Source organism: Magallana gigas, chromosome 3, assembly GCF_963853765.1.
Source record: "Magallana gigas chromosome 3, xbMagGiga1.1, whole genome shotgun sequence".
NCBI classification, from domain to species: domain Eukaryota; kingdom Metazoa; phylum Mollusca; class Bivalvia; order Ostreida; family Ostreidae; genus Magallana; species Magallana gigas.
Window position 1 is genome coordinate 10,079,773 of NC_088855.1, and position 13,759 is coordinate 10,093,531.

General features: G+C 33.7%; 2 protein-coding genes across 2 annotated transcripts; one reads left to right on the forward strand and one right to left on the reverse strand.

The window, feature by feature from the left end:
• Positions 1-1,456: 1,456 nt before the first annotated feature.
• LOC105346609 (RNA polymerase II subunit A C-terminal domain phosphatase) lies at positions 1,457-7,544 on the forward strand. The gene is made up of 6 exons (XM_011455271.4): positions 1,457-1,702; positions 1,913-1,996; positions 3,443-3,533; positions 3,929-4,054; positions 5,445-5,692; positions 5,787-7,544. Exons 1-6 carry the CDS (start codon positions 1,491-1,493, stop codon positions 7,537-7,539), a joined length of 2,514 nt encoding a protein of 837 aa, XP_011453573.3. The 5' UTR covers positions 1,457-1,490; the 3' UTR covers positions 7,540-7,544.
• A 950-nt stretch (positions 7,545-8,494) lies between these two features.
• On the reverse strand, positions 8,495-12,873 carry LOC105346610 (ubiquitin-conjugating enzyme E2 variant 1). Its single transcript, XM_034481874.2, has 4 exons — positions 12,764-12,873; positions 11,293-11,432; positions 10,355-10,480; positions 8,495-9,667 (listed from the first exon to the last, which is right to left on the reverse strand). Exons 1-4 carry the CDS (start codon positions 12,789-12,791, stop codon positions 9,527-9,529), a joined length of 435 nt encoding a protein of 144 aa, XP_034337765.1. The 5' UTR covers positions 12,792-12,873; the 3' UTR covers positions 8,495-9,526.
• Between the last annotated feature and the right edge of the window lie 886 nt (positions 12,874-13,759).

Sequence of the window (13,759 nt, forward strand, 5' to 3'; positions counted from 1 at the left end):
TGTGAAACAAGAGGCCCATGGGCCACATTGCTCACATGAGGAACAATAGGTATGATAAAATCAGCTTAATGGAGTCATAATACAAACAATCTGGACAATGTACAATAATACATGTAGATCCTGTATAAATAAAATCCATCCCCCCCCCCATTGGATATTCTTATGTTTATAATCATTAGTCCCTTTTCTAACAGGATGGTTTAATAGTCATATCACATGTTGAGTATTGCAGTTCTCAAAAAGATCCTTAACAATTGTTTATATATATATGGTATATAAATTTACATCAAACTCTGAACCTTCTTGTGAGGCCGAAAAATTGTCCTGGAGACAAAGTCTTAACAATTGTAAAGAATCATCTGGCTGATTAGTTTCTGAGAAGATTTTTAAAGATTTACTCTATAGATTCCTATGTAAAACTTTAACCCCCCCCCCCAATGTGGCCCCATCCTACCCCCAGGGATCATGATTTTCACAACTTGGAATCTACATTACCTGAGGATGCTTCCACACAAGTTTCAGCTTTCCTGGCTGATTAGTATCTGAGGAGAAGATTTTAAAACATTTACTCTATATATTCCTATGTAAAACTTTAACACCCCATTGTGGCCCAACCCTACACCCGGGGGTCATGATTTTCACAACTTTGAATCTACACTACCTGAGAATGCTTCAAAAGAACTTTCAGCTTTCCTGGTTAATTAGTTTCTGAGAAGAAGATTTTTAAAGATTTACTCTATATATTCCTATGAAAAACTTCGAGCCCCCATTGTGGCCCCACCCTACCCCCGGGGGTCATGATTTTCACAACTTTTAATCTACACTACCTGAGGATGCTTCCAAAGAAGTTTCAGCTTTCCTGGCTGATTAGTTTCTGAGAAGAAGATTTTTAAACATTTACTCTATATATTCCTATGTAAAACTTCGAACCCCCCCCCCCCCAATTGTGGCCCCGCCCTACCCCCGGGGGTCATGATTTTCACAACTTTTAATCTACACTACCTGAGGATGCTTCCACACAAGTTTCAGCTTTCCTGACTTTATGGTTCTTGAGACGAAGATTTTTGAAAATTTCTCAAAATTTTTCATTAATTTCTAATTATCTCCCCTTGAAAACGGGTGTGACCCTTAATTTTCTTAACTTTGAATCCCCTTTGCCTAAGGATGGTTTGTGCCAAGTTTGGTTGAAATTGGCTCAGTAGTTCTTGAGAAGATGTTGAAAATGTGAAAAGTTTATGGACAGACGGACGACAGACAAAATGTGATCAGAATAGCTCACTTGAGCTTTCAGCTCAGATGAGCTAAAAATGTCTCTCATCGCCTCATAAGCTCTCAAATTTAAGCGTTTTTTGATTTTGGAACTATGAAAATCTAATTCAGGCTACATGTACTATACCCGAATTAGTACGTTGCAGTACTTTGATTACAGACTATTTAATATTTAAGATCGGGTTCAACAATCAATAAAGTCGGTTCCCGCGGATTTCAAGATGGAGTCTTCGGATACGGGAACCGTGTGTTGGATTTCTCCTGTAGAGAATAAACCAATCAAAGTTACAAAATGGAAAGTAAAGAAAGGATCAAAGGTTGGGAAAGGAGGGCTTCTTTGCTTGTATGAAACGGATGACAAGAAAAATTTGAAATTGAAATCAAACATGGTTGGAACCGTTTTGGAACTGAAAGACGAGTATACTCCTGGAAGGTTGTTGCAAAGTGTTTTTGAACTCTTAATGAAGTAAACATAAAAAATGTTCAAATGTCAAATAATATATTTTTAAAATTTTTCCGAAGAGTCTTGTTAGTAAGTAAAACATCATCTCGGCTATGTATGATATGATCCAGCCTTTTACTGTTTACTACAGTTCGTCTAGAATAATCGGATATCATATACTATGTACGACCAATTTTTCAGTGACGGTCTGGTGAAGATGGAGTCATGCACTCATCCTACAGTGATGAAGGATATGTGTGCTGATTGTGGGGCTGACTTGAGAAAGTAATTTCAGTATTTTTTCATTAGATATTTTGATGCATGCAATATATACTAAAGTAAACACATACATTTTATTTTGATATAAGCCGCATTATTTTTAGCTCAAGTATTGATAAAACTTTAGACTCTTGTGGTGAATGTCAATCATAGGGGAGGTGTATCATGATCATTAATGCAGTAAAGCTGACATGAATCCGCATAAATATACATTATTTCCCTTTTATCTCTGACTTCCGCCATATTAGAGATGAGATGTAGATGTTATTCACTCTATATGTGCATGCAAAGTAAGCCAGTACAACATGTATCTGTCCAAGATAATATGGATACCTTAAACATTCTTTCAGAGAGTAAACCCTCTTTTACATTTAATTGATTGTAGTTTACTTTATTTTTCAAACATATTACATGTGTACTTCATGTATTGAGAAGTCTGTGCAACCTGCATGTCTTCAAATGTTGGAACACAATTGACCGTAACTTTATTAATCAGCATATATACCCCAGTGGTAGCTAAGGAGCAAAACTTATACGGCGACTAGATACTTTTAAGAGTTAATGTCAGCTTAAATAATTGGTTAGAACTTTGAAAGTCAATAACCTTAATTGTGTACTTGAGTGACAGTTCTTGATTTTATTAGGGGGTTTTCCCCCATCGATGTAGTCAGCTTATAAAACCAATTATTTTAAAGAAAGCAAAGCAATTTTTATTGGGAGTTGATTTTAATCAACTCTCCTATGCAGTTACTCTGACAAACCGAAAGTGAAACAGTGTTTGGACCAGAGCACAAATCATCGCCGCTGACAAGACTTATTTCTTGAAAATAACTTATAAATTCGATAAAATGTATGCTAAAGCATTGTTTTTCAACGAAACTTATTTATAAATACTTTGAAAATAGTCAGATTTTAAATGGTACGAACAATTTAGATAATTTTTGTAGTCGTATGTATTCTTACGCCAGAGTTCAATATAGTCTCGTTCAACTCGACGCTCGGTTGTCTCCGTAAATCGCCGACAATCAGAGAGTCTCTCTTGCTTGTCGGAGATTAACGGCGACTGCCGAGTGTTTGATTGAACGAGAGTAGAGTTCAATATTGCTTTGATCCATAAATTTTCCAGAAATATTTCTATCAATGATACATAGTTTGATTGAATTAATTCTATCCTTAAATATTACTTAACATGATTCATATGGGATTTTATCAACATTCTGGTGTCGAAAAATTCCAAAAATTTATATTATAAAAATATGCATAATTCAAATACAGATTAGAAACTACTCGTACTTGTAATGCAAAATAACATATCATTGATTTAAAAATAAATAAACATTGATAAAATCAACTCCCATCAGTTCTTCGGTACTTTGATTGCTTTTGAAAGCTTAGGACCAAGAGCAAGTAACATTACAAAATAAGCAATAATCCGATTTAACTGAATTGTAGGGAAGCAGGAATTGCTGGTAATAGAAAGGAACCTGTCAGTGCTTCAGTTGCCATGGTGCACAACATTCCAGAACTTATCATCAGTGAAAAGGTAAATCAGTTGCTAACATGTCATCACAAGATTATTCAGTGTTTGTGCTTATGTGATGCCTTGTCCATTTTATGTCAAATTGAGACATGTGGTGGACTTTTTGTATAGTACTTGATCAGCATTTCTTTATTTGTTTCTGACTTTGCAAATAAACTATGCATTTAAATGTAAATATTGTAGAAAAATTTACCAGTAATCAAATGATTGAATCCTCAATCCTCTAAAAGCATTGTTAAAAACTGTTTCATTTTAGCTAATGTAAATGTGATACAGTATTTTCTCTCATGTTTTAATTCCTAACTCCTCTAAAAGCACTGTTCAAAACTGTTTCTGTTAGCAAATGTAAATTTCTCACATGTTCGAATCCTCAGTCCTCTAAAATTGTTTCATTTTAGCAAGCCTTGGAACTAGGGAAGATGGATGAGGACAGACTGTTAAGGACCAGGAAGCTTGTTTTACTGGTGGATCTGGATCAGACTTTGATTCACACCACCAACGACAACATCCCTCCAAACCTTAAGGTACACTGATTAACATGTTAAGAAAGAGAGGTCACTCTTTTCATGAAAAACACAGTGTCAAATAAACTTTATCATTGGTTTCTTGGGCCAAAAGTTCTAAATATAAAAAAAAGTGGCAGGCATAGTTTTAGAGTTTTCCAACCACCTGTTTTCACCATTCCTTTTATTTATCAATCCACAAACGTTTCACATTCTGAAAACCAAATTGCCCTTTTGATAAAAAATCTGGGAAGAAATTCAAACAATCACTTATGGACTGTTGTTCAAGCTAGTGATAAAGCTCATATGCCTCTTATTTTTCATTAGAAGAGTTATATACTGTATAAAATGTCTGTCAAATTTTATTCGAGAGTGGGAATGAATCAAATTAAATGTGGTAATTTTTTCACCTAATCTGGCAGTACCCTGAGAATTAATTTTGGTTTGGCCTTATTCCCCCTGGATATATTTGATGAAAATTAACAAATGAGATACATTTTTTGTGATAAAATTATCTTGATATACAGTAAAACTCGATTATAGCAAAGTCCTGGGGACCAATGGATTTACTTTGTTATATCCATAATCCGCTATATCCGTATAACGAATTTGTAATAATAACTATAGCGAATTCACTATATACATGTTTTCTTTCACCAGATAACAATTTTTGCTAAATAAGGCTTAGAATAAAAATACATTTCTTTGATACCTTTAATAATCGGATTGTGAGTCGAAAAATTTATATGAAAATAAGTTCATTCAAACTATTATGTTAAATGGTAGTGCAAACTTATTTGAACTGTAAAGAAATTCGTTATAAAAGTGTTGAATTTCGTTATCATTTACCTAAATGGGACTCAAAATCAGTTCGCTATATTTGTAAATTCGTTATATCCAAATTCATTAAAACCGTAAAATTTTGCAATAATTTTACTGGGGACTCAAAAAAACTTCGCTATATCCGAGAATTCGCTATATCCGTGTTCGTACTAAACGATTTTTACTGTATTACATGTACTGGTATATGCTCTGTTCAATGAAGGATACCTGCCAGCTTTAATTAAGACAGAAGTAGACACATATAATCAGGAGAACAACTACATGTAATGTAAACATACTATATCTACTATTATTTAGCGTGTACAATATTTGGCGGAATATGATTTTTCAATGTTTTCCAAGTTAGGGTGGATTTGATTTAGCGCATTTCTGAATGTACCTATTTATCTACTTCTATATTTTACATTTTGCGATGTACTTGATTTAGCAGACGCTGTTTCTGCCAAAAATGCTTAATAGAATACACAGCCAAATGTAATACGTTTTCAGGATCTTTTGTAATTATACATGAAAAAAAGTTACAGGTATAGAGAGAATGTTTTGATCATAAGTAAAATTATATTTTTAGGATGTGTACCATTTCCAACTTAGTCATGGGAATATGATGCCATGGTACCATACCCGTATTCGTCCAAGGACAGAAAAATTCTTGGAAAATGTTTCCAAACTGTATGAGCTACACATCTGTACATTTGGGTCTCGTATGTATGCCCACATCATCGCCAAATTCCTGGATCCAGATGGCAAATACTTCTCGCACAGAATTCTATCTAGAGATGAATGCTTCAACCAAAACTCCAAAATGGCCAATCTAAAGTAAGAGAATTTACAAGTACAATATAGATCAATAGTGAAGAACAAGTGATTGTAGGAAGAGGCCTAATCCTGTTTCTTTTTTCTTTTTTTTTAGAGCTCTGTTTCCATGTGGCGATTCCATGGTGTGTATCATAGATGATCGAGAAGATGTCTGGAATTTCTCACCAAACTTAATCCACGTAAAGCCCTACCGTTTCTTCCAAGGCACAGCAGACATCAACGCTCCACCGGGATTAGATAAAACGGAGCATGACAAAGAACCTCTCACTCACAAAGTACACGTTGTCTCGAGATCAAACAGCAAGGAGGATAAAACTGAGGTGGAAAAGATGGAGGGGAGTGAAGAGCAGAAACCAGAGGCAGCAATAAATGAAACCACACAAAATGATAGTAAGAGGGAAGAGGAGAGTGCAAAGGAGACTGAAGAGGTAAATGGAAAGGAGGACAGTAAAGAAGAAACCAAAGATAGTTCTAATATTCCAGAAGATAGTGAGGAGAAAAAAGATTCAAATGAAACTAAGGATAAAATCAAAGAAGATGAGCAATCTGAGAAACCATGCTCCAAAAGAAAGGAGGAAAATGACAATGATGATAAAGGGGTTGAAAAATCTGATTCAGAGAAAGATAAGAAAGATGGAGAGAATGAAATTAAAAGTGATAAAGAAAAAGAGGGAGCCAACACAGAGGATTCAAAGAAAGAGGAAGTGGAAATTGAATGGGATGATGATGATGACTATTTACTTTACCTGGAGGATATTTTGGGCACAGTTCACAAGGCATTTTATGATATGTATGATCAGCTGAAATCGAAAGGGGAGGATGCTGAAAAACCTGACATGAAAAATATCTTACCATATGTTAAAAGAAAAGTGCTGAAAGGAACAAACCTGTTATTTAGCGGCGTGTTCCCCATGAATGTACCTTTGGAGAAAAGTCGAGCCTATCATGTAGCTAAAGTGCTAGGTGCAAATGTTCATTCAGACTTTGTTGCCCGTGCAAAAGATGGTTCAAATAAATCAGAATATACAACTCATGTGGTGGCAGCTAGACAAGGGACAATCAAGGTCAAATTGGCTCAGAAACATAAACATGTGAAATTAGTGAATCCCCAATGGCTTTGGACTTGCGCAGAAAGACTTCAGCATGTGGATGAAAGGCTTTATCCACTAAATGATTCCACTTCAGGTAATCTTTACTGTGAAAGTCCAGATACTGTACGCCTAAATAGGAAACGTAAAAATGAAGAGGAATCGGAAACTGGTAAAAGACAAAGGCAGAATGAAGATGAAGAAAAATCGGCAGCTGAAGAAGAAATGGAAGTTTCAGACATTCAGAGAAATGAAGCAGGAAAGTCTGAGGAGGGACCATCTGCTGCTAAAATTGGATCTAATCGCTTTTCTACCACATATAATCCTATGTTGGCATTCTCAGATGAGGACTTGGAATGCATGGACAAAGAAGTAGAGGATTTCATGGATGAAGAAGGAGATGAATCTGAGGAAGATGACATAGACAGGAACGAAAGAATCCGTCTGTCTGTTCTAAGCAGTGGAGATGATGATAATGATGGCAGCAGCGAAGACAGCATGTCGGGAGAGTTCCCCAGAGGCTGGAATCTCAAAAAGAGGCTCCGTTCCTCAAAGTCTGCAGAAAGTAGTTCTGATAATGAAGAGCAAAAAGATCGGAGGGATGAGGAAAGTGAAAATGAACTTGAGAAATATGAAAAAACAATGGAAGCATTTGCTCCAGATACTGAATCAGAAACACAAGATTCTTTTGCTGAGTCCATAGGGTCTGTGGATGATGAAATGGCCGAAGCCGTAGAAAGAGAATTTCTTGCAAATTAATATTTTTGTTAGATATTAAAATATTTTTTATGACTAATTGAATTGATTGTTGATTAGTATGAAAACAAATTGCTTACCCACTTACAGTGTTTGAAGTGATTGAACCATCAGGATTTAGGAGGTAAAGTGCCTTTTCCCATAAATTGCATGGCCAAATTCAGTGCTTCAACAGATATTATCTGGTAAATTTTTTCATTTAAAAATAAAGTGAATTGCCTGTTGGATTTTTTTAAACTGTGGTACTGAATTTAAAATATCTTCGACTACTAATTTGCCATGAATGTGCTTGATTAAACATTTAAACTGTGTGTACGGCTATGGATAACTCGTACTGTATTTCAAGTTGTACTTAATATATGGTACTTCCCGAAAAGGAGATGCATCTATAGATGTTCGGTAAATCACTAATGTATGGAATAGATGTTTATATTTTACATCCATCATACCAAGTAAAATACCATGTAGTTAAAAAATATGACAGTTCTTTAGATAAAAAGGAAACTACCAAATTGACAGCAAAATATTAACACTGAAAGCTGTGTTACCACCATAGGACAATTTCTCAACTTGCCATCTCAATATATAAGGCAAGGGGAACATTTTAACCCACCTGAACCATCTTTTCTATAAAACCACTGGTCTAAATTCAACCAAACAAATTTTCCTGAGATAGGAAAACTAAATCCTTAAAATACCGTATTGTTAAAATCTGAATTTTTCTTTCCAAGAGGAGATAATCACAACACTCTAAAAATCTGTATAAAAATTATTGCATGATCCACGGCACCAGAAATGTGTCAGGAAATGTGATAAACAGTCAAGCACTTCTATGAACCATAAAGTATAGAATCTAAATAATACATGTACAATATATATATATATATGTTTCTTTGAAGGGGGCATAATTATCAATCTGAACAGTTTAAAAAAAATCATATCATAACCAACACAAAACTTATGTGATAAGTTTATTGACTTCATCAAGAGTAAGGACAATGGACCAAATACATGTGTCAATCAGCATTCATCATATGAAAGGTTTACAACTAAAGCATCAAATGTCAAAACACATGTACCCCTGCATGCAAGGAAGCAGGGTGTCGTCTACCAAGGGGGAGAGTTTTATGTCACTCAGCAACTAAAAGTCATAGGAAACAATCAACATGTATGTGTACATATAATACCAATAAAAAGACTGCACTGATTCTTTACATGTAATTACTGTTGGCTGTAGCAAGAAAAAAATAAGTAACGAGCTTGTGAGCCAAGTTATTTCATTTTCTGTATTTCTCTCCATTTTTTTATGAACATTTCTGGTGAAGATAAGAAATTTGTTAATACTTGCATATATGTGTATTAAGAGAGAAAACCTGATTAGACATTTATGGAATTACATCTTTTGCTATGCCCGTCAACAACATCATGCCTTCAACATTTATTAACTGAGGTATTTGATGTAAATAATTTAGACACAATTGAATGAGTTAAGTATTTTTAATGAATTATTCATATTCATAAAGATAACTTATTCATCAATATACTAAGTAATACATGTATCTTGCAAGCTTGGAAACTTGCACACTTTTAAATAACACTTTACTAGTACTGATTTTTTTTCTGACATTTCTTCTATAAATTCCCTACAAATTTAATGCACATTTAACATGAATGCAATATACACTAGATAAATATTCTATTTCCACGAGCAATTTATACTTATGCTTAAATTTGATAACTCAAAGATGCCTGTAAATAAGAAAGCAATCTCATTTCCCATAAAGCAAGATCAAGTTTGTACCGTGTCTTAACATGATCGTAATCAGAAGAAGATTTACCCTTCAATTTTTCATTTCGATATTTGTTTAAAATTGCAAATTATTTTGTGTATTAATACACCAGAAGTCTTCAAACCATTCTCCTCTAATGACATTCCAGTCATAGTTTTCAAAAAAATACTAGCACTTTTTTCTGTTAATGTCTTGTTTGATCAAAACAAACTTCCTTCTGGAGGCTGAGACAATTTACTGTTCTCTTTCAGCGTCATTTGGCGTCGAATGTCCTGTAGAATAGCCTTTATTGACATGTTTCTATTCCAATTTCTCATACTATCTAGTTTTTTTGTATCGATCTGGAAAAAGAAAGACATTCAACTTATTCAATAGCAAAGAAATATTTAGTTCTACAATAACTTATGGTGGAATAACACACCTGGAAAAAGTCAAAAAAATTAACTGTAAATGATTTGATTAAGAATGATTTAAATGATAAATAAACTACATACTGTATGTCAAATAAGCGAAAAATTTGCAGTTTGGGATAAAAAATGAAAATAAAAAAAATTCAATTCAGTAAGTAACAACAAAAGCCGTTGGAGGATTTGAACTTGTGATGTATGGATCACAAGCCCGACACTTCATCCACTCGGCTATGGAGTAAATTACATGTTGCTGTCAATAAAATCCTTAAAAAAAAAAGAAATGTTGTTTCGATCAGAGGTCAGCAATATTGTGATGATGTGTTATTCCACCTTAAGTACCATGATATTGACTGATGAGGACCTGGTGTACTGAATAACTTTTTTAAAGGAAATTTATTGTCACTTAAAACAAATCATAGTCAAATTGGAAAAAAAATTTGTAAACAAGGTCTTCTTCATTATAAGTTGTATAAAAGGGTTTCTGACAGAAATACATAAAACATGCAGTATTGTACATGTTTTGCGACCAACATGTAAGCTTTGCTGAAGGGAGCAGTAACAAAATAGTGTCTATAATAAAACATAATTACATTGTTTCAATATAAAGAGAATACTCACTACTCCAGATGATTCATTTACACAGGTCATTTTAATCCTCGTGGCGAACCTGACTGTGGGGGGTCTATCTGGATACTGCGGCCCACATTCTAACTTAAGCGAGTAAATTCTACTTTCAAATGGTGTCTGAAAATTAATCCAATTCAATGAGTACATATGTATTTTAAAACTTTAATTTTGATTTGTTAGGCCATCCTTAAATACCGGTAAGAATTTGTTTGAAATTGCTGCCTGGAGGTTTCCAGATCCAGGAGGGAGGGAGGTTTTTTTTTATTTTTCAAACTGGTAGTTTAGCTAATTAAAAATTGGTAAAAAACAAAAAATCTCCATAAACAGTGGAAATTTCATGCTATTTTGATCAATGAACATATATATAAACAAAAAGCAGTAAAAACTTTATCTATTTTTTCCTAAAAAATTTTATCATGGGGGAGGGGGGGGGGGGGGTATTTCAATGGGTCAGGAAGCAATTCCAAACAAACAGTAATTTTTTTTTGGCCTTATCAAATGTACTTCCTATATAGTTCCTAAACTTAAAACAATCAGCCAATACATCTATTTCATTTTCTATCAAATTGACAAGTAAAATAACTTTATCAATAATCCAAGTGATTACAGTATTGTGGCTACTTTAAAGTACAGCAAATATTACTCAGGAGGCAGCATTTAAAAAAACGAGTCCTATTTATCTCTCTTGAATTTTGGTCTGCATATTTCTACATTGAGGTAAAAAAAATTGAAACTCGAGGCATGTTTAACAGAGCAAGTGCTTGTAAAAGCTCACCAAAATTTGTATCCCGGGTACTAGGTATAGTGAATTTTAGTGAGTGCTCACTAGCACCTGCTATGTTGAACATGCCCCCGTTACTCACAGCTGCTTTCAACTGTTACATAATTTGATGTATCATACAATACAAGAGTAGTTTAATAAGACTTACTCTTGGTGGACCTAAAATCATTCCATTCCAGTATGTCAGACTCATATCATCGTCATTATCTAATCCCCAGCTTATACTGCCATCTCCTGACCCTTTCTGACCCTGATCTAGTTCATCTAACAGTTTAAAATTTCTAGGAACTGAAAGAAAAAAATAATATCATTAACTACAATACACAATCTGAATAAGGTCCAGTAAATTTAACCTTTTCACAGTTGGATATAAAACAGTGATTCATTTTGCAACTGTTTTGATGGGTCAATAAAACTGCTTTTATATAATCAATAGGTCCAATATAAATTCAAAATTACCTGTTAGTTAATTTTATATTGTTCAATCTTGCATCTCTTTTACAGAATATTGTCTTGTTTTTGGTCTGTAACTTATTATGGAAATTTGCCAATGAAGTACATGTATCACTAAGAATGATGGTAATTTAAAACAAGATACTAAGGTCAAACATATTAGGACTCTGACACTCATTCATTGAAATTGGGAGGCTGCATGATGAATCATTATGATTACATAATATGGTACAGGGTTGTTATATAAAAGAAGTTACTTGAGTATTTTAAAACTCTGACTTTCAATGTGTAAAAAATCAGCAAAAATACAGAAAAATATCAAATTTTATTCATGTTCCTCATATTATTAAAATTTTTCATTCATTAGACTTATGAATTTGGAAACACTTTGCTTATTTTCCTGTTGAAAAGGGCACTTTCAGCAGAAATTGCTATAAATGATTATAGTATAGTAGTTGTGTCTTCAGGGTCAAAAAATATTTAAGGAGGGAGGAACGTAGTAGTTGGGGCTATATGGACCATCAATATCGACCTGGGTAGCTCAGTGGTAGAGCTCCTGACTAGAGTTGCAAGAGTCCCAGTTTCGATTCCCGGTCCAGCCATATATTTTCATTGTAATTATATACCCATTCCTCCTTTCTACTACAACAGTAATACACTTAACATTGTGCATGGCTTTAATTTTCCTTAATCAGTTAATCAGGCCCTAGATGAAAAAATTATTTACAGCAATTTATTTACAGTTATAGCATATAAAAGTAAGTTAAATTTCGGATTCAAATACAATTACAAGTTATACAACATGGTCGGATGTTACTCATTTTCTTATGGATATAGAATTTCAAATAAAGAAAATGAATGAAATCGATATAAAAATTGAACATCTCTAGCCACCTCTGATAAACATTTATCCGATGTGTCTGTTGGTGGGGGATTGATTATTTAAGCTGTCATTTTTAGTGTTGAAATAGCCACTAACTGCATGAGTTTCATTAACACAAGGAAGCTTCTATATACCCGTTACTAAGGCGTCTCGGATTTACCGGACAGTGTGACTTTCATATTCAACTATTGGTTTGAAATACGATGGATAAAATTATATTGAGATTAAATTGTATCTCGTATAAAAAAGGAATATACATCAAGTGAAAGAGCTTTGTTCACACCTTGTGCAGATTCTTGTGGAGCCGCCATGTTGATCGTCGGAGGTTTTCACAATATGACACAAAGCCGGAAACTGTGAATAAGAATTTCCCGGAGGTTATCAAGTGTTCAAGGCTCTTGAACCCCCTGTGTTTTAATTCTCAGGTCACTAAACAATATCATATGATTATATATAATTATAATGTATAGATTAAGATAGGGTATAATTGGAGTATACAAGGTGTAAACATGCCGTACACTAAATAAGATAGTCTTTATTACTTTATCAATGTTCTTCACTGAGTTACTCAAATGTACCGTTCTAAAACAGATCTAAATATTTCAAAAGCAAAGACATTGAATCTAATCAAACTAAAAAATAAATTAAGAAACTTCTGAAATTCCAATTTAACTTTATTATGATAATGAAATACTTAAACAAAACAGCCTGGAGTTGATAAGATTAAATTTCTTTGCAAAATTCCAGGAAACAATGAAAATATGTAAACATTTGTAGCCACATATATTTAGCTTAAGTTGAAACGCATGGATCTATTGTACATGTACATAATTCGAACGTTTCAGAATAAATGTGTATTCTGTATATATACATGTAATATGTGCATTTTATTGCATGCCTGGATTAAGTTTATCCTCGCCGAAGGGGTGGGGTAATTGTTGATTTCTTCTATTTAGATAGTTATATACATGAACCAGTTATATTTTTCCATCTTACTTGCTAAGTGGTTTGCCAGTTTCGCCCCTTTTTTTCCTTGCAACGTAATTTTGAAGCGCAGTTTTTTGTCCGGTTTTATAAATTGACAAGCTGTTAATTAACAGCATTTCATTTGAAATGTGAACTCGTTTGCTTTTAAAAGAAGTGAAATTACAGATCGAATGATCTGTAATTTGAATGGAAAAGAAGCTAAAGCAGTACATATACATAAATCAAGATAAATCAACAGTTTTTCAAGCTAATTAATTTTAGGTCGTTGAAATTAAGAAATATATGTCGAAGA

Coding starts and splice junctions, on each gene's coding strand:
- LOC105346610 (XM_034481874.2), bottom strand. CDS start 12,791: ATGGCGGCTCCACAAGAATCTGCACAAG. Junction 11,433..12,763: donor TCCACAAGAATCTGCACAAG/GTGTGAACAAAG, acceptor TTTTTCTTTCAG/TTCCTAGAAATTTTAAACTG. Junction 10,481..11,292: donor TGATTTTAGGTCCACCAAGA/GTAAGTCTTATT, acceptor ATTAATTTTCAG/ACACCATTTGAAAGTAGAAT.
- LOC105346609 (XM_011455271.4), top strand. CDS start 1,491: ATGGAGTCTTCGGATACGGGAACCGTGTGTTGGATTTCTCCTGTAGAG. Junction 3,534..3,928: donor AACTTATCATCAGTGAAAAG/GTAAATCAGTTG, acceptor GTTTCATTTTAG/CAAGCCTTGGAACTAGGGAA. Junction 4,055..5,444: donor ACATCCCTCCAAACCTTAAG/GTACACTGATTA, acceptor TTATATTTTTAG/GATGTGTACCATTTCCAACT.